Source organism: Piliocolobus tephrosceles, chromosome 3 (assembly GCF_002776525.5).
Source record: "Piliocolobus tephrosceles isolate RC106 chromosome 3, ASM277652v3, whole genome shotgun sequence".
Taxonomy (NCBI): domain Eukaryota; kingdom Metazoa; phylum Chordata; class Mammalia; order Primates; family Cercopithecidae; genus Piliocolobus; species Piliocolobus tephrosceles.
In genome coordinates this window covers 89,365,098-89,388,563 of record NC_045436.1, presented here as the reverse complement: position 1 = coordinate 89,388,563, position 23,466 = coordinate 89,365,098, and the positions used below count along the sequence as shown (strand labels likewise).

General features: G+C 37.7%; 1 protein-coding gene across 5 annotated transcripts in view; it reads right to left on the bottom strand.

The window, feature by feature from the left end:
• The window catches only part of SEC24B (SEC24 homolog B, COPII coat complex component), a 114,067-nt gene that overhangs the window by 41,352 nt on the left and 49,249 nt on the right, over positions 1-23,466 (bottom strand). For 3 of the 5 annotated variants that reach the window (XM_023219917.3, XM_023219918.3, XM_023219922.3), the window contains 3 exons: positions 19,779-19,883; positions 10,117-10,197; positions 5,853-6,094 (listed from right to left, as the gene is read on the bottom strand). In XM_023219917.3, coding sequence (XP_023075685.2) covers positions 5,853-6,094; positions 10,117-10,197; positions 19,779-19,883 — 428 coding nt within the window. The remainder of the gene's footprint in view (positions 1-5,852; positions 6,095-10,116; positions 10,198-19,778; positions 19,884-23,466) is intronic. The other 2 variants (XM_023219919.3, XM_023219921.3) reach the window with 1 other exon arrangement.

The window sequence follows — 23,466 nt, the reverse complement described above, 5'->3', positions numbered from 1 at the left end:
TGCAACCTCCGCCTCCCAGGTTCAAGCAATTCTCCTGCCTCAGCCTCCCTAGTAGCTGGGATTACAGGCGCCCGCCACCAAGCACAGCTAATTTTTGTATTTTTAGTAGAGACAGGGTTTCACCATGTTGGCCAGGCTGATCTCAAACTCCTGACTTCAGAAGATCCACCCGCCTCAGCCTCCCAAAGTGCTGGGATTACAGGTGTGAGCCACTGCACCTGGCCTGTCATTACTTTCAATGGCAAGAACCACAATGACTTTTGCACCAATCTAAATAACTTTTTGACTTTTGCAAAAACAGTGTAAAACACACATTGTACAGCTGTATAAAAAATGTTCCTCCTTTTACAGCCTTATTCTATAAGCTTTTTTCTATTTTAAACTTTTTTCTTTTTAAACTGTTTTGTTGAAAATGAATACACAAACACACACATTTGCGTAGTCCTACACAGGATCAGGATCAATAATCACCGTCTTCCACCTCCACATCTTGTCCCACTGGAAGGTCTTAAGGTGTAAAAACATGTAAGGAGCTGTCATTTCCTGTGATAACAATGCCTTGTTCTGGATACTTCCTGGAAGACCTGTGTGAGGCTGCTTTACAGTTAACTTTTATTTTTTATAAATAGAAGGAGTACACTCTAAAATAATGATAAAAAGTTTAGTATAAGTAAATACATAAACCAGTAGTCATTTATTTTTGTTATCAAGTATTATGCACTGTGCATAACTGTGCTACCACATTAGCACAGCTATGAAGTCAATAGGTGACAGGAATTTTTCAGCTCCATTATAATCTTATGGGACCACCATCATATATGTGGGTCCATCATTGACTAAAATGTCATTATGAAACACATGACTGTATGTATGTGCATTTATGTATGATAAAGTATGTGTGTGTGTATGTGTGTGTATATACATACAAGGATTTTTTTCTTTTGTCACAGGTTCTTGCTATGTTGCCCAGGTTGGTCTCAAACTCCTCAGCTCAAGTGATTCTCCTGTCTTAACTGGGATCACAGATGCACACCAAGCTTAAAAGGATGCTGATTTTGAAACTGAGTTATGTCCCACAAATGGGAGACTCATTATAAAACATACAAGTACCAAAATGATGAAGGATATAAGATAGGTTTCTTCTTATACTGTTAAATAAATTTAAACATTTTCCAAAGTGATATTTGTATTTTTCAACTTCTTTTGTTTGTTTAAACAAGTCATCTAGACAATCAGCTCCTTTCCTGGCTTCCCTAGCAAGGTGTAGTGAAAGAAACCTGGAAAGACAGACTCCAAGCATTGCTGTCTACAACCTGGTAGAAATACTGGTTAACATTTATTAATATTTTACCTTTTGTTTATCTGCATTTTCTCTAATTGCTCTCACTAAATTTGTAATTTTAAAAAGCTATATATTATCTATATCCAGTTTTTCATATATTCACTGAAAATATTTTTCTAATTTTTATTTTTGTTTTTAAGCATCAGACTTTTTCCTGTTTTTCAACCCTAAAAAATAAATTTTGCTTTTTCTTCAAAAACCAACTGTTATGGTTTCCCACTACTTAATAAAAGTCATCTCAAATTAATCAATACAAAGAAAAGCCCTTACACAGAGCTCTTTCATTGCACTAACATTAAGTACAACATTTAAAGCCATTTCAACTTTATTATGACTATTAAGACTGTTTAAAGCTAAGCTAAGATATTCTTACCCTACCTGGAACTTCGAAAATAAATGGGCCAGGCGTGGTGGCTCACACCTGTGATCCCAGCACTTTGGGAGGCCCAGGTGGGCAGATCACGAGGTCAGGAGATCCAGACCATCTTGGCTAATACAGTGAAACCCCGTCTCTACTAAAAATACAAAAAATTAGCTGGACGTGGTGGCACATACCTGTAGTGCCAGCTACTTGGGAGGCTGAGGCAGGAGAATCGCTTGAACCTGGAAGGCGGAGGTGGCAGTGAGCCATGAGCCAAGATTGTGCCAATGCACTCCAGCCTGGGCGACAGAGCAAGACTCCGTCTCAAAAAAAAAAAGGGCTTCTTTTTAAAAAGTTTGATAATTTTAATCTTCAATAAAAATTTATCATCTTTTTTTAGTAGATAAGAATTTAAATGTAGGTCCTAGCTGTATACCTAAATCATTACTGTTCACTGACCCTAAAACAGTAGTGTTCAAAAAATGGTTTTAAATTCAGATCAGACAAAAATAAATAGCTGCTTGTAATCTTCCTTGGAAAGATTCATATATCCACATATCTACAGTAAAAAGTCTGAGTATGACTTTTTACTGTACAAATCCTTATCAGTTAAAGAGAAAAAAGTGCTTAATTCTGAACTGCAAGGTCTTTTGCATTCTTAGAACCAAGCCTGGTACTGGACAGGTGATTTCATTTATTTGAGTTTCTATTTCCTCACAAAATGAAAGGAAGGTGACTATTTAAAATTTAAGAAGTCAAAATTCCAAGTGTTGACAAGAATGTGAAGCAACTGTACTCTCACATGCTGCTATTGAGGTATAAATCAGAACATCACTTTGGCAAACTGTCTAGCTTTAACTGCTAAAGTTGAAAAATGAGTATCTAATGGCCCAGCAATTCCATTCCTAGATACATACACTCACTAAAAGACAGGGACAGAAATGTTCACAATAGCATCATTCATAATGGCCCCACACTGGAAAGTTACCCCAATGCCCATCAACAATAGAACAAGCAAGCAAACTGGTCTATTCACATGATTGAGTCCCACAGAACAATGAAAACGAATGAATTACAATCACACAATAAGCATAATGTTGAGCAAAAGAATCCAGACACAAGTACACATGGTATGCTTCCAATTAAGTAAAAGAAAAGAAAGGTGGGAATGGTTCCTTTCTAACAGTCTACTTCTAAATATTTTGGCTTTATGATGCTCACTTAAGTGTGATTGATAACCCAGGTTACTTTTTAGTATATCTTTGTCCCCTTTATCCAAACTTTTCTAACACTTGTACTAGATCCAGAATATAAAAAGGATTGTGATTATGGAACAAAATGATGTTGTATTTTTAAATTCTGGTAGAATATTTATTTTTACTCTTATCCCAAAGGTAATTTCTTGACACTTCTAAAATAACCTCCCAAATAAAATACGAAATAAAAAATACTTCCTATACTCCTTTGTCAGGGGTCAGCAAACTTCTTCTGTGGATAGTCAGACGGTCAGTATTTTAAAGCTTTGAGAGCCACATGATCTCTTTTGCAACTACTCAACTGCACTACTGCAGCGCAAAAGCAGCCATAGACCATAACATAAAAGAATGGGCATGGCTGTATTCCAATAAAACTTTATTTACAAACAGGCAGTGGGCTCGATTTGGCCAGAGGGCCATGGTTTGTGGACTATTATCCTAAGTCATTATTTAAGACCACTTACTATTTCAAAATAATTTTTTTTTCCTCTTTGCTCAACACTTCCAAGAATCAACCTTTTCTTTGAACCTGGTTTTCTTGTCATAAAAATTCTAAGTAAATAATATGTTGCAACCCCAAATAGGAACTTGCCTAGAAGTACAAAAGTCAAACAAGACAGACTTAAAAATTGTTTCACATGGCATAACAGAGCCATAAAGAAAATCTAGCAAAAGGGAGGCAGAGAAATCTGTACTAACCAACCATATTCCTCTAATGTCTCTCAGTTTTCTTCCTCCCTTTTTCCTCTGTACTTTAATTCTAAGGTTAAATTCCAGAAACAAGTAATTTTTCTTTTTCTTTTGCCCCACCCCCACTCACGATGGCTTCCTGGTACGTCACCCAGGCTAGATTCAAACTCCTGAGCTTAAGCAATCCTTCTACTTTAGTCTTGAGTAGCTGGAACTACATGAATAAGCCACTGCTCCTCACTGATTATCCTATTTCTCATTTTCATTCTTACTTCACCATAAAATTTCTATAAGGTTAGTCAACTGAGAACAGTTTTCTGTAAGTAGCAATACTCTTGTCATTAAAATTGTCTCCTGGCCAGGCGGGTGGCTCACTCCTGTAATCCCAGCACTTTGGGAGGCCAAGGCAGGCAGATCACTTGAGGTCAGGAGTTTGAAACCAGCCTGGCCAACATGGTGAAACATCATCTCTACTAAAAATGCAGAATTAGCCGCGCATGGTGGTGGGCACCTGTAATCACAGCTACTTGGAAGGCTGAGGCAGGAGAATCACTTGAACCTGGGAGGCAGAGGTTGCAGTGTGAGCCGAGATCGTGCCACTATACTCCAGCCTAGGCGGTAGAGTGAGGCGCCGTCTCAAAAAAAAAAAAAATTTGTTTCCCTGTATTTTATTTTCTTCTCAAGAAATATAGATATGAATGAAATACTGTCAAGTATTTCACTGTATAAATACCCTATCAGTTGTTAAACTGCTAGGTTTATGAGGTGGCTCCAGAAAAGGTCATGTCAGAATGGGTCCTAGCAGCAGTGATATAGGAGTTAAGAAGAAATAACTTAGGCAGATAGTGAGGGTATGTGAATCCTCAGTTAAGGCTTTTCTTTTTAATGAAAAGCAGCCCCAAACCATTCTGTAAGGAAGAGCAGCCTGTAAAGTCGAGCTGCAGACATAGACAAGCAAGCTGGCGGCCTCCAAGGGTGAATGCTGGCAGGAACTAGGGGCCAGACATGTTCAAGATGGCGGTTCCCTCATTCCCTTCTCTGCCAGTCACGTGTACTGTAAAGAGCAGACAAAATGGTGCTGGCCAAGGATAATTTGTTTGCATAAGAAGATTAGGGTAGGGCAACCAGCCTCTCCCCCAATGCCTTATGTAAAGGTAACAACTAATCGAACCGATCTGTGAGCCCTAAGTAAATAAGACATTGCCTCCTCAAGATGGACTGTAAGATTTGGTGCATCTGCCTCCAGCCAGTGTTTTCCACTTGGAGGCCCCTCTCGAGAAAGCTGTTTCTCTTTCTCCTCTCTTCTGCCTATTAAACTTCCACCCATAAACTCCTCATGCGTGTCCGCGTCCTAAATTTTCCTGGCTGCAAGATGACGAACCATGGGTCTATACCCTAGAAAGTGTAGCCACTTCAGCAGTAAACGAGCATGTGAACCTATGAGCATATTTATGTGTGTGGAGGCTCTCATCAAGATGAGTTATGTGTCATAAAGTTCTTTAAATGCAGGGTAGGGACCAAATCACATTTTACCTGTCATTTTCTAAGGAGAATGCCAGTTTGATAATACAAAATTTTTTTTTTTTTTTTTTTGAGACAGAGTCTCGCTCTGTCGCCCAGGCTGGAGTGCAGTGGCGGGACCTCAGCTCACTGCAAGCTCCGCCTCCCGGGTTTACGCCATTCTCCTGCCTCAGCCTCCCAAGTAGCTGGGACTACAGGCGCCCGCCATCTCGCCCGGCTAGATTTTTGTATTTTTAGTAGAGACGGGGTTTCACCGTGTTAGCCAGGATGGTCTCGATCTCCTGACCTCGTGATCCGCCCGTCTCGGCCTCCCAAAGTGCTGGGATTACAGGCTTGAGATAATACAAAATTTTTTTAAAAACTTAACATTTACTTAAATTTTCTGATTATAAAATTAATACTTGCAATTGCAGACTGAAAAATAAAGATACAGTGAAGAAAAATAAAATCATAGCTAATATCTTGATCTAGATTTAACCTTTTTAAAAATGTGATATTTATATTTCATTTAATCTTTTTCTACATATATACACACAAAAAAGCTGAGATCAAATTCTATGTATGTTTGATATAGGCTGACATGTATTTGTACCACTTGGATCTTAGGTACAAATCCCACCAGGAATTTGTCAGAATTAAGTTTTATAACTGTTACAATATGCGTATATGACTGAATACATACTTGAGGATACTGCTGGAATCCAGAATATACCGGGTTACTGGGCTGTACTCCAGAAGTAAGTGGTGCTGTAGTATTCTGATAACCAGGCTGAAGTGTTGGATAGCCATAGCCAAAAGGCTTAGCCATTTTTGAAGGCTGAGGGATGACAGGAGCTGCAGCTGAAGCTGGAGCTGGAGCAGAAGCAGGATCAGGTTCAGGGGCGGGATCAGGAGCAGGACTGCTTGCTGATGAAGAAAGCATATCTAAAAAATGGAAACACATGGTGTTAACAACTGAAAATCAAGACTCCACAAAGACTGGACTCTGGATCCAGTCCATAACCCCTGACATTTCCTTTTTTCTTTTTAAAGCTTTTTATTCTAAGAAATTTTGAACACACGCAAAGTAGGGAGAATGATGAACCCCATATACTTATCACTAAGCTTCAATAATTATCAATATTTTGCTAATCTTGTTTTACATGTTGTCATACTGCATCTTTTTTTTTTTCCTTTTTACAGGAGTATTTACGAGAAAACTCTACCCCGTATTTTACATAATTTCACCAACAGATACATTAGTTGGTATTTCTTCTTTTTAAATAGAGATGGGGTCTCCCATGTTGCCTAGGCTGGTCTTGAACACTTGTGCTCAAGAGATTTTTCTACCTCGACCTCCCAAAGTGCGGAGCATATAGGTGTGAGCCCCTTGAAATGATAATTCTAACAGATAAGAACAATATAGGGCCGGGCGCGGTGGCTCAAGCCTGTAATCCCAGCACTTTGGGAGGCCAAGATGGGCGGATCACAAGGTCAGGAGATCGAGACCATCCTGGCTAACACGGTGAAACCCCGTCTCTACTAAAAAATACAAAAAACTAGCCGGGCGAGGTGGCAGGCGCCTGTAGTCCCAACTACACGGGAGGCTGAGGCAGGAGAATGGCGTAAATCTGGGAGGCAGAGCTTGCAGTGAGCTGAGATCCGGCCACTGCACTCCAGCCAGGGTGACAGAAGCAAGACTCCGTCTCAAAAAAAAAAAAAAAAAAACAACAACATATTTATATAACACCACACACACACACACACACACACACAGTTAATACAGTTATAAAAAATTCTCTCAGCAGACACTAAGCACCACAAAACAAAGCAAGCATAAAAAGGGTGTCAACTACTCTTTTCTCCAATTTGCTTTATCTAACCCTATCATCTATATAGAAACTAACTCTATGGAAGGAGTAACATGTTTCCATAATCCCCTATAAATGTGCATTATTTGCAGTAGCAAAACTGTCAGTCAAGTATGAAAGATAGTGTCTAGAGGCTGGGCACGGTGGCTCACTCCTGTAATCCCAGTACTGTGGGAGACTGAGGTGGGTGGATCATGAGGTCAGGAGTTCGAGGCCAGCCTAGCAAATATGGCGAAACCCCATCTCTACTAAAAATACAAAAATTAGCTGGGCGTGGTGGCGGGTGCCTATAGTTCCAGCTACTCAGGAGGCTGAGGTTGCAGTGAGCTGAGATGGTGCCATTGCACTCCAGCCTGGGCCACAGGGTGAGACTCTGTATCAAAAAATAAAAAGATACTGTCTAGAATAGTGTCCTGCTCCTAGAACAATGTTTAGTATGTAATAAATGTCAAGTAAAATGTATTTAATAAATAAATGCCCTTATTTAAATTTTAAACAAAGTGGAATTAAAACAAAAAAACTGGAGAAAACTTAAATATCTTATACAAAAACAATAATAACAAAAAGAAGCTCTAAAAGTTACTCTATACATAACCATTATTAACAATTTGGCATATTGACTGTTTAGTCCTATTATGAAGTCAAATCTACAATATGCATTCATTTTAGTTCATAAGATATCCTTCACTAGCATTTGGATTCTGCAAAAATACATTCTTAGAAACATTTAACTGAATCAATCTTTTTTTTTTTTCCCTTGAAGAATCACATCTCCTTATTGGGTCTAATTCTGAAGATACATTCCTAGACATTCTGCTATCATCTTGTGCTGACTAGGCAGGGATCAGCTTACTGGCTTTCTGGTAACCTCCCAGACTTCTTAAGAGGGTAAGACCTTCAACACGCTGTCATAATCCTTAGATCTCTTGCTTGTCTCTCCTCATGGTGATGGAAACATAGGCAGAAAGTTCTCATAACATGACAATTTATCAGCATAAGAAATAAAAAAAATGGGGCTGGGTGCAATGGCTCACGCCTATTATCCCAACATTTTGGAAGGCCGAGGTGGAAGGACTGTTTGAAGCCAGATGTTTGATATCAGCTTGGACAACAAAGTGAGACCCCATCTCTATGAAAAGAAAAAAAAAAAAAGCTGGATATGGTGGTGTACACCTGTAGTCCCAGCTACTGGGGAGGCCGAGGAGGGAGGATGGCTTTAGCCCAGTAGTACCAGGCTGCAGTGAACCATGATCACACCACTGCACTCCAGCTTGGGTGACAGAATGAGACCTTGTCTCAAAAAAAAAAAAAAAAAAAAGAAGGAGGAGGAGGAGGAGGAGAAGAGGAGGAGGAAGGAGGAGGAGGAAGGAGGAGGAGGGAGGAGGGAGGAGGAGGAGGAGGAGGAGGAGGAGGAGGAGGAAAGAAAACTGGAGTTACAAACATGAAGGTCTAAATCTTCTCCCCTTCTTCAGGAAAGAATTCTACAGATCTATCCTAGTACCTGACATACAGTAGGCCTACAGTTCATTTAACATTACTGCTACAGATGCTCACATAGTTCTTTAATTTTGGTGCAGTATAATAGGAAGAAAACTTGTCCAAGGTTACTGAAGTACTTTCAACACATAGGATTACAAGATTAGAATTTGTTGACTGAATGAATACAAAGAAACCAAAGTTTGACTGCAGGGCCAGAATCTTTCAACTATACTACACTAGACATTTTTTGTTTCACATTAATTTAGAGTTCATGGGATACTATATGGTTGTTCATCTTTTAGTGAATTAAGCAACTCTTCTAGACTATCTTGACAAGAGATTGTTTTTGGAATGGTTTACAACTTCTTACACACACACACACACACACAAACAAAATTCCTAGGGCCAAAAATCCTTAACTACAAAAAACTGAGTCATTTATTCAAGTTTAAAAAAATTTTTTTTTTTTTTTTTTTTTTGAGACGGAGTCTCTCTCTGTCGCCCAGGCTGGAGTGCAGTGGCGAGATCTCGGCTCACTGCAAGCTCTGTCTCCCAGGTTCACGCCATTCTGCCACCTCAGCCTCCCAAGCAGCTGGGACTACAGGCGCCCGCCACCATGCCCACCTAACTTTTTGTATTTTTAGTAGAGATGGGGTTTCATCGTGTTAGCCAGGATGGTCTTGATCTCCTGACCTCGTGATCTGCCCACCTCGGCCTACCAAAGTGCTGGGATTACAGGTGTGAGCCACCACGCCCAGTAGTATTTTTAAAATATTACAAGGGAATTCCATACTGAGCTGAAAAGACTGAAGTTTTCTACTGATTCATAGAATAGTGATAGCAAGATAGTATTTTTTTCTTTTTTAAGTATAGAACATTCCAACTTCAATTAAACTTCATCCTGGATCATCAACAAAGAGATAAGAAATAAAGAGAAGGGCAAAACTGCTTTTTCTGTTAGTTTTGAAGCTTGGAATCATTAGAAAAAGAGAGACAGAGGTCAGGTACAGTTGTCAGGTTGTCAGTGATAGGAGACAGGAGAGCAAGAAAACTCACAGTATAAGATATTAAAATGAAATGATAGTTTTTTCTTTCAATACTCTCCACTCCTGTACTTGAATGTAATGGCTAAAGTGATTTCAGATATAGTTAAAACTGATGTCTCCAAAACCTACCCCCAAGTTGGGGGTAGTATCTATTTACCTACTAGAGGCAGCCAGAAGCCACTGAGGGAGCAAAGAGTCAAAGACTATACTCAGAGGCTAGTTGAAAAGAATTCAAAGACCTAAGCATGAGAATAGAAATAAAAAATTTATTTAAGGAACAGTTATTCTTTAAAAAGAAGGGGAAAGAAGAGAAAAGTTATTGACAATCTTTTAGAAAAAGACAGAGTATGATAACAACAAAAAATAATAGCCCCAGAAACAACCTTCATAGTTGTTAGTTAATGCTATTAATGCTATTAAGTTGCGGCTGAAAAGTGCCAGAAAAATGTCCTTTTTTTTCTTGTGAAAAATATAGCCTGCTATTTTGTGTAATGTATGTTCACATTTGAAGGCAACTGATGGTCAATAACTTTTAAAATGAAGAACAAGCAAGCACAAAACAACAAATTACCTGGGTAACTGCCTCCTTCCAGGGCATCATAACTGTTGGGCATTGGAGAAGCACTGCTTGTGGTAGAAGAGCTGTCAACACCTAAAAAGAAAACCAAAACATCTACTAGGCTTAAAACGACAAAGTATCTTAAAGCAGCCTTTGGCAATTTTGAAAAAGATGTTTTGGCTGAACTAGGAAAATTCCTGATTCTAGTAAAAAAGTGAAATGATTGATGTCTACAGACATTTTAAAAACCAATGAATTTCTGTTAAGAATAGAAGATGAGAGTCGAGAGAAAATGAAGCCGATGAGTGGGATAAAACTCAGGTAAACATGTAAGGGATCTTAGAGAAGAACAGATATTAAACTATTAAAAGTAGTCAAACACATCAATAAAAATTTTAAGTTGATAGAAATGTTAATATAGTCACATCTTAAGGATTACATCTACCAAATATATGTTATCATCATTTCTTTTTTTTTTTTTTTTTTTTTTTTTTTGGAGACGGAGGCTCGCTCTGTCGCCCAGGCTGGTGGAGTGCAGTGGCCGGATCTCAGCTCACTGCAAGCTCCGCCTCCTGGGTTTACGCCATTCTCCTGCTTCAGCCTCCCGAGTAGCTGGGACTACAGGCGCCCGCCACCTCGCCCAGATAGTTTTTTGTATTTTTTTTAGTAGAGACGGGGTTTCACCGTGTTCGCCAGGATGATCACGATCTCCTGACCTTGTGATCCGCCCGTCTCAGCCTCCCAAAGTGCTGGGATTACAGGCTTGAGCCACCGTGCCCGGCCTATTTTATCATTATTAATGATAAATACTAAATACATTTTATCAATCTTAGGGTATATTAAGGTAATTAAATTTTAATGACTTTTATTTATATCATAGCACACTGTTTGAGACATTGATAAATGAGGAGTCTGTAGCTTAGGTTGCTATCTGGCATGCTACTAAGTTTTTCTGTCTCAGTTTATATAGCTGCAGAATAGAGATTAAATAATACCTGCCATATTTAATAAGGTAATATAAATGAAAGGCACACTAATTTATACAAATGTTAGACTGTAAGAATTTTTATTATGTGTGCTCATTCAAAACCTGTTAAGATGAGAATTCAGTGGCAATTTATGAGGAAATCTGGTCAGAGGTCACATGAATAGAACAAACAATATACTTTTTCCATTCATTCAACACATATTTTGAGACCTACAATTATCCTAGGTACATATGCTAGAGTATATTATGATGAAGAAAACAAAAAGTCTGCATGACCCCTCTATTATGTTAGAGATCTTGCTCTGTTTCACAGTAACACAAAATTCTATGCTACAGAGGTTATCCCTTGCTCTTAATACCAGTATTATAGCTGGTATTTAAACTACATTTAGGTTAATTTTCAACTGTGATAGGAAAAGAACAGGTATGCATAATTATCTTTCATTGAATAATTTTACATAAACATGAGAATTAGGTATACTGACTCAGGGCATAACAGCTAATGCTTTTTGTGTAGGAACATTTTCTTATTAGCAAAGAACATGATTTGCAGGCAAAGACTGCAGTTACCTCAACTCCATCATTTACTTGCTATATAACTTTGTGGTTTTTTTCTCCTGAGAATAAGTGAAGGTAACTTGCTATATAACTCTTCTGCAAAATGCTAACGATTTTTTAAATGTCCTATGTGCGGTTTTTTTCTTATAAGGTCTAAATGAGACAGTGGATATGAAGACACACATAAAATAAGTAACAGAAGACACTAATATTTACAAAATGCCTTCTTCGTGATAAGTAGAACAATTTTGCACATATATTTTTCCTCTTAATATGGAAAGTAATGCCCTTTCCTTTTTGTTCCTTTTATTTGTGAATTTTAAACTAAAGCAGAATGCTGATATATCAGGTCAAAAGTCTCCAAATATTCATCAACAGATTAATGGACAAACAAAATATGGTATATCTATAAAATGGGATATTATTTAGCCATAAAAATGAAGTACAGATGCACACTACAATGTGAATGAAACCTGAAAATTTGCCTAAGTGAAATAAATCAGACAGAAAAGATCATATATATTATATAATTCTATTTATATGAAATATCCAGAATAGGTAAATCCATAGAGACAGAAAGTAGATAGCTGTTGCCAGGGGCTGAGGGGAGGGGAAAATGGGGAGTGACTGAGTGTAGGATTTTCTTTTGGGATGATGAAAATGTCTAGTACTTCACAAAGTTAGATAGAGCTAAATAGAAGTAGGGATTACACAACACTGTACATGTATTAAATGCCACTGAACTATACACTTTAAAATAGTTAATTTTATGTTATATATATTTTACCTTAATAAAACTAAACAATTTACCATGACATTTCAATGGGGAAATAATATTCTTTTCAGCAAATGGTGCTGGAACAACCAGGCATATCCACATGCAGAACAACAAAGCTGGACTCCTTCCTTACACCTTACACTACAACTAACTCAAAATGGATCACAGACATAAAATGTAAGTGCTAAAACTACAAAACTCTTAAGAATACAGGAATAAATCTTCATGACTAAATGAATTTTTAGATATGACATCAAAGGTACAAGCAACAAAAGAAAAAAATAATTTGGACTTCATCAAAATTAAGAACTTTGTGCTCTAAAGGTTACCACATCCTCAAGAAGTAAAAAGACAACCCACAGTATGAGAGTAAATATTTGCAAATCATATATCTGATAAGGGGTTAATGTTCAGAATATGTAACAAATTCTTACAACTCAACAATAGAACAACAAATAACCAAATTTAAAATGGGCAAAAGATATTTATCCAAAGAAGATAAACAAATGACCAAAAAACACATGAAAAGATGCTCAACATCACTATCCATTAGGAAAATGAAAATCAAAACAACATACCACTTTATATCCACTAGGATGGTTGTAACCAATCCAATGAGGATTCCAATTTTTCCACATCTTTGCCAAAACTTATTACCAAAGATGTGGAGAAATTAGAATCCTCACTGGATTGTAAAATGGTGCAGTTACTTTGGAAAACAGTTTGGCAGTTTCTCAAAAGTTAAATACAGAGTTCTGACCCAGCAATTCCACTCAAGAGAAATGAAAACATAAACCCACACAAAAACTTGTCGACAAATGTTCACAGCAGCATTATTCATAACAGCCAAAAAGTAGAAACAACCCAAATGTCCATCAACTCATGAATGGACAAATAAAATGTGATATAGTCACATATGGAATATTTTTTGGCAACAAAAAATCATAAAGTACTGACATATGCCATAATGTGGATGAACCTTGAAAATATTATGGTAAGAGAAAGATGCAAGTAACAACCACATATTATATGATCTCTACATATAAAATGTTCAAAATAGACAAATCTATAGAGACAGAGGATTAATGGTTGCCTAGAGCTTTGTGTGGCTGTGCGGGGAGGGTAGAATGGGAAGAATGCTAAAACATACGACGTTTCTATTTTGGGGTGAAGAATATGTTCTGGAATTACATAGTAGTGATGGTTGCTACTTTGTGAAAATGCTAAAAACTGCAGAACAGCACAACATAAATAGGTGAATTTTATGGTATGTGAATTATTTCCCAAAACTGCTATTAAAAATATCATGGGAATTCTAAGGAAAACTATATATCAAGAAACAACCACTCTTGAAAAAAAATAAAGTCCAAAGATAAAAGATTACTTATACATCCACTTATTCCAAAGAACATACTACTACTCAATTATGCTGTTTAGCTTCTTTCATGTCAAATCAACTGTTAATATTTTAAAGATTGTTCATTTTAATAATGCTATAAGCTTTAAAGTATTAATTTTTTTATTCTATTTTGTTTACTAAATAGTTTGAAATCTGCTAGTTCACTTTAAATTCACTTTCAGAAGAAAAAATAACTGCAAATCTCTATTTTTGAATTTGTCAAAATAGCAATGTTACAAACCCAAATAAATCAGTAAGATAAACAGACTCATGATATTTTGCTATTTAGATTAATGCAATCTAATTAATGAATTAATTAGAGGTCATGCCATTACTGGCAAACAAATCAAAAAGGTATTTTTAAAACACAGTACCTTATTGAACTTGTATGTTAACATTCTGAACATGCTTAAAAACAAAGCACAAATTTCCCCACCATCTTAGTGAATAAGATCTAAATGCGTTCACATTGTCATAAAACAAACTTCAAAAATTTGGCTTCTACTTGTCCTTTTTCACCGGGATCTCTCACCTGTCTGTTCCTTTACCATCCTCTGTTTTACCTTATGATGCAGTTACACCCAACTTCTGACTCTTGACCCAATACTACATTTTTTCTTCTGTTTATGCATGATGCATGTTGGTTTGTTAGCCATCATTTCCTTTCTCCACATGACAAATTACTACTCATCCTTCAAATTTCAAATCCTTTGTCAAACTTTTCCTGTATGCCCACAGAAAATCATTTCCTCTCCTATGCAGAGGCACATTCTCAACCCTGAATTAATACACTTTTCTTTTCTCTTTTTTTTTTTCTTGAGACAGAGTCTCACTCTTGTCACTCAGGCTGGAGTGCAGTGGCGTGATCTCGGCTCATTGCAACCTCCGTCTCCCAGGTTCAAGTGATTCTCCTGCCTCAGCCTCCAAAGCAGCTGGGATTACAGGCGCCGGCCACCACGCCCGGCTAATCTTCTTATTTTTAGTAGACATGAGGTTTCACTATGTTGGCCAGGCTGGTCTCAAACTCCTGACCTCAGGTGATCCGCCCATCTCGGCCTCTCAAAGTGCTAGGATTTACAGGCGTGAGCCACCCTGCCTGCTTACACCTTTCAAGTTGTACTGTAATCATATGGTATCTGTTTCCCTATAAGTATTTGATGGCCATAGCTATGCATTAGCTATATATTGATCTTTGGAATCCTGATAGCAAGCAAAATACTGCTTTCAGCATACAAACTGGTTTCCACTCAATCAATAGCTTTGGTACTTGTCCCATGCTTAACGCCTGGATAGCATCAATTTGCCTCAGTCACTTCACACTGCAATTAGTGATATTAAGTATTCTGAGATCAAATGGGGGTCAAGTATGAAATGCAGTAGTTGGAAGTAATTTTCTCTCATTCTTTTACTGGCTCTACGTTACAGCTTGAAAGAAGAAAAAAGGAAAGAGAAAAAGAGGGAGCTGAAATCTAAAGAAGTAACGAGGAGAACAGATAAGAATAGCTCAGAATCCTTGAAGCTAGGGAAGAGTATCAGAAAGCAAGTAAGCCTTTAAAAAAAGGCTTAAGCTGTTCTCTCTCTAAAAGACAAGCAAAATGGGTCAACAAAGGTAATATACTTACTAGTATTGCTAAACTTTTTGAAATTAACCAGATAATTTGAGATTTCCTCATGTCCACTCCCTACCAGTTGAGGAAAAAGACACCTGACATCTCTGAGCTGCTCCTCATTAGTAACAACAGATCTCATAATAACACCTACTCCACAGGGCTACAATTACAACTTAACAGATATCACAAGTGTAACACATATTAGCAACAGACTCAGGAAATGTTCTTCCTGTTCTCTCTTCCCTCTATCTCCAAACAGTGCTACAGAGTGGGAAAAAACAAAACAAGACAAATACTTCCTGATAGATTTTCCAATTGTTTTTTTTTCCTCAGCTTTCAGCCTAAACTTTCCTCAATACTTAACACTGCTAACCCAATAGCTTCTGATTCTCCAACCTGCTGGTTGATTTTTCATCACGGTTCAATGAAATTTTTTCAAAGCTGGAGAACAACCCCACATAAACTAAACACACAAAAATCTCACAAATAAAGGGAATAAAATGTCACCGAAATGCTTAAGAAGCACTCCAAATCGCGACTTTATTAGACACTTACATGTAATCCCCACACCAATTTCAGCCACTTTCTTTTACCTCTGTACATATGAAAAAAATTATTGTAACTGGGCAGGGTTTAAAAAAATAAAATTCCTTTTAAAGCTAGACTTTCTTCCCATCTCACCACGGAGAATGTTTCTTTAATTTGCAACCAACAAAGATATTATTTTAAAAAACCATGAAGAGAGAACACCAAGACTATAGTAAAAAAGTCAATAATATGGTCTTATTTTGTGGAATAGAAAAAAAACACAGGAGTAAGATAACATCTAAGTTTAATACTGTAGTGACTACCGTCATGTGCCCTTTACTTCCCACCTACTCTGGTGGTTTATGTTCTCTCACTGGATAGGAAGACGCCTTCTTTTTCATATTTTCCTGCAGAGAGACCTCAGTTTGAATCCCTACTCTGCCTACTGAGCAGCTGTGTGACCACAGACAAATGTTACTTAACCTGTTCAGGCTGCAGTTAATTCACCTGTAAAATAGAGTTGATTATTTCTGCCTTGCAGAATTGTTAAGAAGAACAGACAAGAACACAATCTCAACAGTGGTAACGACAGCTAATCTTTCTGGGTGTTCACCATATGCCACACACTGTTCTAAGCCCTTTACAAACAACATCTTCAATCCTTAAAACAACTATATGTAATTGTTACCATCATTATCACAAAGCTAGATAGTGACAAAGTCGGGATGTGAGTCTAGAAAAATTGATACAAAAGCTCTGTACTGCTATGACAGGCATTCAGTAAATGCTAAAAATGTTAGGTATTATTAAAATCCAAATGTCATAAAAACTCAAGAATTTTAAATTTATAATATACTCAAGAAAAATAATAAACAAGACATTAGAAAAAAGCCATAAATGCTAATTTTTTTTTTTTTTTTTTTTTTTTTGGTGAGACAGAGTCTCACTCTGCCACCCAGGCTGGAGGGCAGTGGCATGATCTTGGCTCCCCGCAACCTCTGCCTCCCAGATTCAAGCGATTCTCCTGCCTCAGCCTCCAGAGTAGCGGGGACTATGGGCGTGCGCCACCACACCTGGCTAATTTCTGTATTTTTAGTAGAGACAGAGTTTCACCATTTTGGCCACATTGGTCTCAAACTCCTGACCTCAGGTGATCTACCTGCCTCGGCCTTCCAAAGTGCTGCGAATACAAGCATGAGCCACTGCATCTAGCCGCCAAATCTTTCTGATCTCTCTTTTTTTTTTTCTTTTTTGGAGAACAGAACATTTACATAGTCTCAAAGAATCTCCCCACAAATTACTTATTAATTTTAACAGCGAAAAATAGTAACTTTATGGTGAAGAAACCTGGCAGACACCACCTTATTCAAATAATAAAAGTTAACCTCATCAACATGAGAACAAATTGACACCATGTGCCTCAAATAGGATGCACTGAGAACACAACATTGCTTTAGTGGTAATCCTCCGAAAAATGCACGATCTGAATTTAATCACGAGGAAACCTCAGATAAACCCACATAGGGGAACATTTTACAAAATAACTGGTCTGTACTCTTTGAAAATGTTAAGGCAAGGAAAGAGAAAGGCTAATGAACTGTTGGAGACTGAAGAACTCCAACATGACAGCTAAATTCAACGCATGATCCAGATTGGATCCTGGACCATGAAAATAGCTATAAAAGATCTACTTGAGACAACTGAGATTTGACAATGAACTGTGTTATCATCAATGCTCAATTTCTTGATAACTGTATTTTGGCTATGTAAGGTATTAGCGGTAAAGTTCATGATGTCTCCAATTTACTTGCAAATGGTATAGAAAAATATATTGATAAAGAATGATAAAGCAAGTGTGGCAAAAATGGTTTATCTGGGTAAAGTGTACATGAGGGGTTCTTTTACACTTCTGTGAGTTTGAAATTTTGTTAAAATTTAAAATTACAAAAAAATTTCAGAAACACAGATGGGTACTTACATATCTAGAGTAAGAAAGATTATTTCCCACCACTCCCAATTTTTATCCCCTCGAGTCGCATATAATGATTTACATATTTTTAAATGCACAAAAATAGAAATTTTTGTTAAAATGATTGTAAAATAGATCTTCCCATTTAGAACAGGAGAATTATGGTCACATATAATAACTTGAAAGATCACCACTTATTGGTTCAGTCTTAAACTATACGTTGGGCATCCCTAATGTGAAAATCCAAAATCCTAAAATGCTCCAAAGTCCAAAATTTTATGAGGGCTGACATGACACCACAAGTGGAAAATTCCACACCGGATCTCATATGACAAGTCACAGGCAAAACTCTGTATTATGTACAAAATTATTAAAAATATTGTACAAGACCGGGTGCGGTGGCTCACACCTGTACTCCCAGCACTTTGGGAGGTAGAGATGGGCAGATTATGAGGTCAGGAGATCAAGACCATCCTGGCTAACACGGTGAAACCCCATCTCTACTAAAAACACAAAAAATTAGCCAGGCGTGATGGCAGGCACCTGTAGTCCCAGCTACTTGGGAAGCTGAAGCAGGAGAATGGTGTGAACCCAGGAGGCGGAGCTTGCAGTGAGCCGAGATCACTCCACTGCACTCTAGCCTGGGAAACAGAGCAAGACTCCATCCCAAAAATATATACGTATTGTACAAGCCTGGTGAGGTAGCTCATGCCTGTAATCCCAGCACTTTGGGAGGTTGAGGTGGGTGGATTCCCTGTGTGCAGGAGTTCGAGACCAGTTTGGGCAACATGATGAAACCCCATCTCTACAAAAACTACAAACATTAACTGTGCAGGGTGACCTGTAGTCCCAGCTACATAGGAGTTGAGACAGGAGGATGGTTTGAGCCTGGGAGGCGGAGGTTGGCGTGAGCCATGATTGTGCCACTGCACTCCAGCCTAGGGGACAGAGTGAGACTCTGTCTCAAAAATAAAAAACAAAACAAAACAAAAAATACATATAGTACAAAATTACCTTTAGTTTATATGTATAGGTGTATATGAAACATAAATGAATTTAGTATTTAGACTCGAGTCTCATCCTCAAGCGATCTCACTATGTATTTGCAGCAAATATTCTGAAATCTCAAAAAATCTGAAATTTGAAACACTTCTGGCTCCAAGCATTTCAGATAAAGGATATTCAACCTGTATTAGAATTAATGGAGGAACTGAACTGCTTAATTTTTAGCAGTGTTCTACCTATTAAAGGCAGAAAAAGATATTAAACAGTTTGCAACACATAACCATATGCACAACTTCTTCAACTAGCAAGATATGTACTACTTCATGAAGCAGGAAAATAACTACAAATTCTGGGCCTTCTAAATACATGACAAGAAGAGCCAAAAGGACCTCACTAAAACACTGTCCTATTTCTCTATCCCTATTATAAAATCCGCATGGCTTATTTTGATTAGACTAAAGTAGCATGCAAAGCAGAAAATGAAGCATTATTCCTAAAACGATGCTAGAGCAATCATCAGCCAAAAGCTTTGGTCAGGACTCATTATTTTGCATGTGACATGGAAGGAAATGCATTTCTGAAAGAAGAATGCACTCTACTATCATGAAAGAGGTATTCTGATTCTATTATTTACAATATGGCAAAGATGCCTAAAGGAGGAAAAACAAAACAAACACACACCTCATTTTATGTGACACACCTTCTATAATGTAAACCTCGTAAGTTCATCATGCTAAATCTTCCAAGACTCTTTTTTAAAAGGCTAAGTAAGACTGTAGAAATAAAAAAGAAAACTTGAGCAGGAAAAGATCAAGAACTGGTGTAAAGCTAAAGCAGACCTGCTTCCTCATCCTCCTCCTCCTCTTCCTCATCATCGGAAGTTGATGACAAGGGAGTTGGTGCGGAGCTAGCTTGGTTATTAACATATTCACCATACTGCATGCCTGTAAAGTGGAAAGCACAAACATAAGAGTCAAACCAACAGGAAAGATGAGAAATAAAATTTTGACATTGCATTAAAAGTGAGAAAGAATTCTGACATTGCAAAGAACATCCCAACATGCATATTAATATTAGCAAATTTATTATCAAAACTAGAACCATTAGAAAATCTCTGCAAAGCAGTTTAGTAAAAGCAGCTTTAATATGAACTGGCTTAAGTGTGAAAAGGTATCTATCATGTATTGTCCAATACAGTTAGTATTTAGGAAGCTGCAATAATACTCTCTGAAAAGTTTACTGAGCTCTATACATGTTTATTTTCTTTGACCTTATGGCCCTGTGATATATTTCCTTTGGGACTGTGCATTTTCGGTGGGCAGTGATCATTATAGTGAACTGATTTTGTACAGCATACAAAACACATACTTGGTACCTTCCTTCTGCTAATGTTACCTTGATGGTAAACTCAGTTCCCATAACAGAAAAAGAATGACAGTTAAAGAAAAAAACTGTATTCGGCATAGTTCTCTGCTAACAGTAGATACTCTGGGAGTGGGGGGGTCGACGGGACAGGGAGGCTGGGAGACTTATTAACTGTGACCATACAAGTGTGAGAATTACAGAAAACTGAATTGTCTGAGACAGCCAGTCATGTCAGTGTCATCCTATTGCCTACATGTGAGTCTGAAGCAGGTGATTAAGACTGGTCCTTTGTGAAATACACCAAGAGAAGGCAGATTCTGTGGAAAAGGGCATAATAAACTGATAATGGTAACTGTATACTACTTCCCTTTTAAAAATGTAATTGGGTATTTCTATTATTCGATCTGGCAGAATCAGGACTTTAAAAATTAACATCTATACAATTTTTAACAGGGAAAATAAAATAATCTTAATAGAAAAAGAAGGCCGGGAGCAGTGGCTCACGCCTGTAATCCCAGCAGTTGCCAGGCTGAGGCGGGTGGATCACGAGGTTAAGAGATTGAGACCATCCTGGTGAAACCCCATCTCTACTAAAAATACAAAAATTAGCTGGCCGTGGTGGCGCGCGCCTGTAGTCCCATCTACTCGGGAGGCTGAGGCAGGAGAATCGCCTCTGCCGGGCGGCAGAGGTAGTAGTGAGCAGAGATCGTGCCACTGCACTCCAGCCTGGTGACAGAGCAAGACTCCATCTCAAAAAAAAAGAAAAAAAGAAAATGAACACTTCATAAATAAGAATAAACATCCTTGTATGGAAAATCTCATAGCTCTACTTTGAAAAAAAAAGAACAAAGAAAGCCCAGAAACATAGTGGGGATTTTCAAGAACATTTCCTAATATTGGGGGTACAATGAAGCCCTGCCTCACCAAAATCACATGAATGGTAGTGCTTTAACGCTTTATTTTTTTTTTCAGGTGACTAGCATACTTGATTAGCATGGGTAGACAACTCTTTTCTAGAGTAAGAAAAAAGCTATTAAGAAAAAAATTTGAGTTGGTAGAAGCAAAGGTTAAACTGTAGATGAATGAAGCTTTGATCTTTCAACAATGACTAAAAAGTCATGGAAAAATCTGCTAGCTTTGCTGAAACATCTTTCAAAATCAGTAAAATAGCGGCATCACAAATTCATCTGGGAAAATAAAAATCAATGTAAAATAGGTTCAGGTAATACAAGAAACAAACTTAATACCAAAAACAAATTCAGAGTGGCACATTCTTCTGACAAAAAAGCCCAATTAAAACAAAAATTTGAGCCAAGCACAATGGCTCATGTCTATAATTTGAGCACTCAGGGAGGCTCAGGCAGGAGTATCACTTGAAGTTGGGAGTTCAAGACCAGCCTGGGCAACATATTGAGACGCCGATCTCTGTAAAAAGTAAAAAAAAAAATTAGCCAGGCAAAGCGCTCTGCTCTAGGTTGGGTATAGCACATACAGACTACAACAAATGGGGAGCTACAGCCGGCAAGGGGTTGACAGCCAAGTCATCTATTCTAGGATACGTGAATGCTTCCTGAAGTGCCTCTAATTCAGATTCTCTTTAAGAGCCAAAATCTACGTATGAGATACATAGGTCAAATATATAAGGTGGTAAAATATGACATCCTTTCCCAGAGCTCAGCCTGAAACTCACTGTAGAAATGTATGTACACCGAGTAGCTACTCTACCATCACCAAATGGAAAAGAAATGTTATATCATAATTTATTCTATCTTAACCAGAGCTTCCAAGGTATAAATCTACTAAACCAAGAAACATGAAACACTTTATGGACTCTAACATGACATAGCACTCTGTTATTCAAAGGGTCCCAATATTTTCGAAAGGACATTTAGTTTAAATTACCTACCATTAAAGTACCCTCAGGCAAACCTTTCCAGGAGAACATATCCTTGGTGCTGCTTAATATTCTTCAGTGTTCTCTAGATACAGCTATACCGGGAATAAATCAAACTAATCTTAACAGAACAAGTCTCTTGTGGAGATTAGCTTTTTTAAATTCAGGAGTTCAGACTTTTGAGTAACTGCTCTCTTTCCTGAACTGGAAACTAGGTGTACACACTAGAAGACTTTTCAAGGGTCCCCACAAAAGAATGGTTTTAAGGAAATCAATTTTCAGATGTCGATTCCCATAAATACTCTCTTTCCTCAAACTTATCCACATAAAAAAGTGCCCGTGTTAATGACAGCCTTTCTTTTACTTTACAAAGGAAACATATGACCTTAGTTTATCCTAATTCTTACTATGATACATTGCTCTAATGTATACAAGCCTCTTATATAAAGTACACAGTAGGAAATACTGAACAGAGAAGGAGCATGACATTGTGGATAAAGATAGGGACTCTGGGTTCAACTCCAGGTTCTATCACTTACTACTGGTATGTCCTTGAGCAAGTTACTAACCTCTGTTCTTCACTTACATTATCTATAAAATGGGGTAAAACCTCAAATGGTTGTGGTAAGGATTAAATGAGTTAATATATTTCAAATGCTTAGAATGGTGCATGACACATACTAAATATGAAATAAATGTGAGCTATATTACTAACTTTAAAAACATCTTTTTGTATATATTTAATTAAAATTATTTTCAGCTGTTCTTTTTAGGACACATCGTTAGAAAAAAAAGAACCTCCCACTAACCTGACTGGCGCACTCAGTCCTACTAATTATTTTACTTATTTTTTATTTTTCTTTTTATTTTTTTAAGACAGAGTCTCATTCTGTCGCCCAGGCTGGAGTGCAGTGGCATGATCTCAGCTCACTGCAACCTCTGCCTCCCCAGTTCAAGCGATTCTCCTGCCTCAGCCTCCCAAGTAGCTGGGATTACAGGTGTGTGCCACCATGCCCAGCTATTTTTTTATATTTTTAGTAGAGACAGGGTTTCACCATGTTGGCTAGGCTGGTATCTAGAACTCCTGACGTCAAATGATCCACCCACCTTCGCCTCCCAAAGTGCTGGGATTACAGGTGTGAGCCACCATGCCTGGCTGGAATCATTTTAAAAACAAATGGAGTATTTCCTAGGACTACCAAGTGTTTTTAAGATATACTAAAACTCACAGATAAAAATTCTGTGATTTCAGAGTCAATGTGACATGT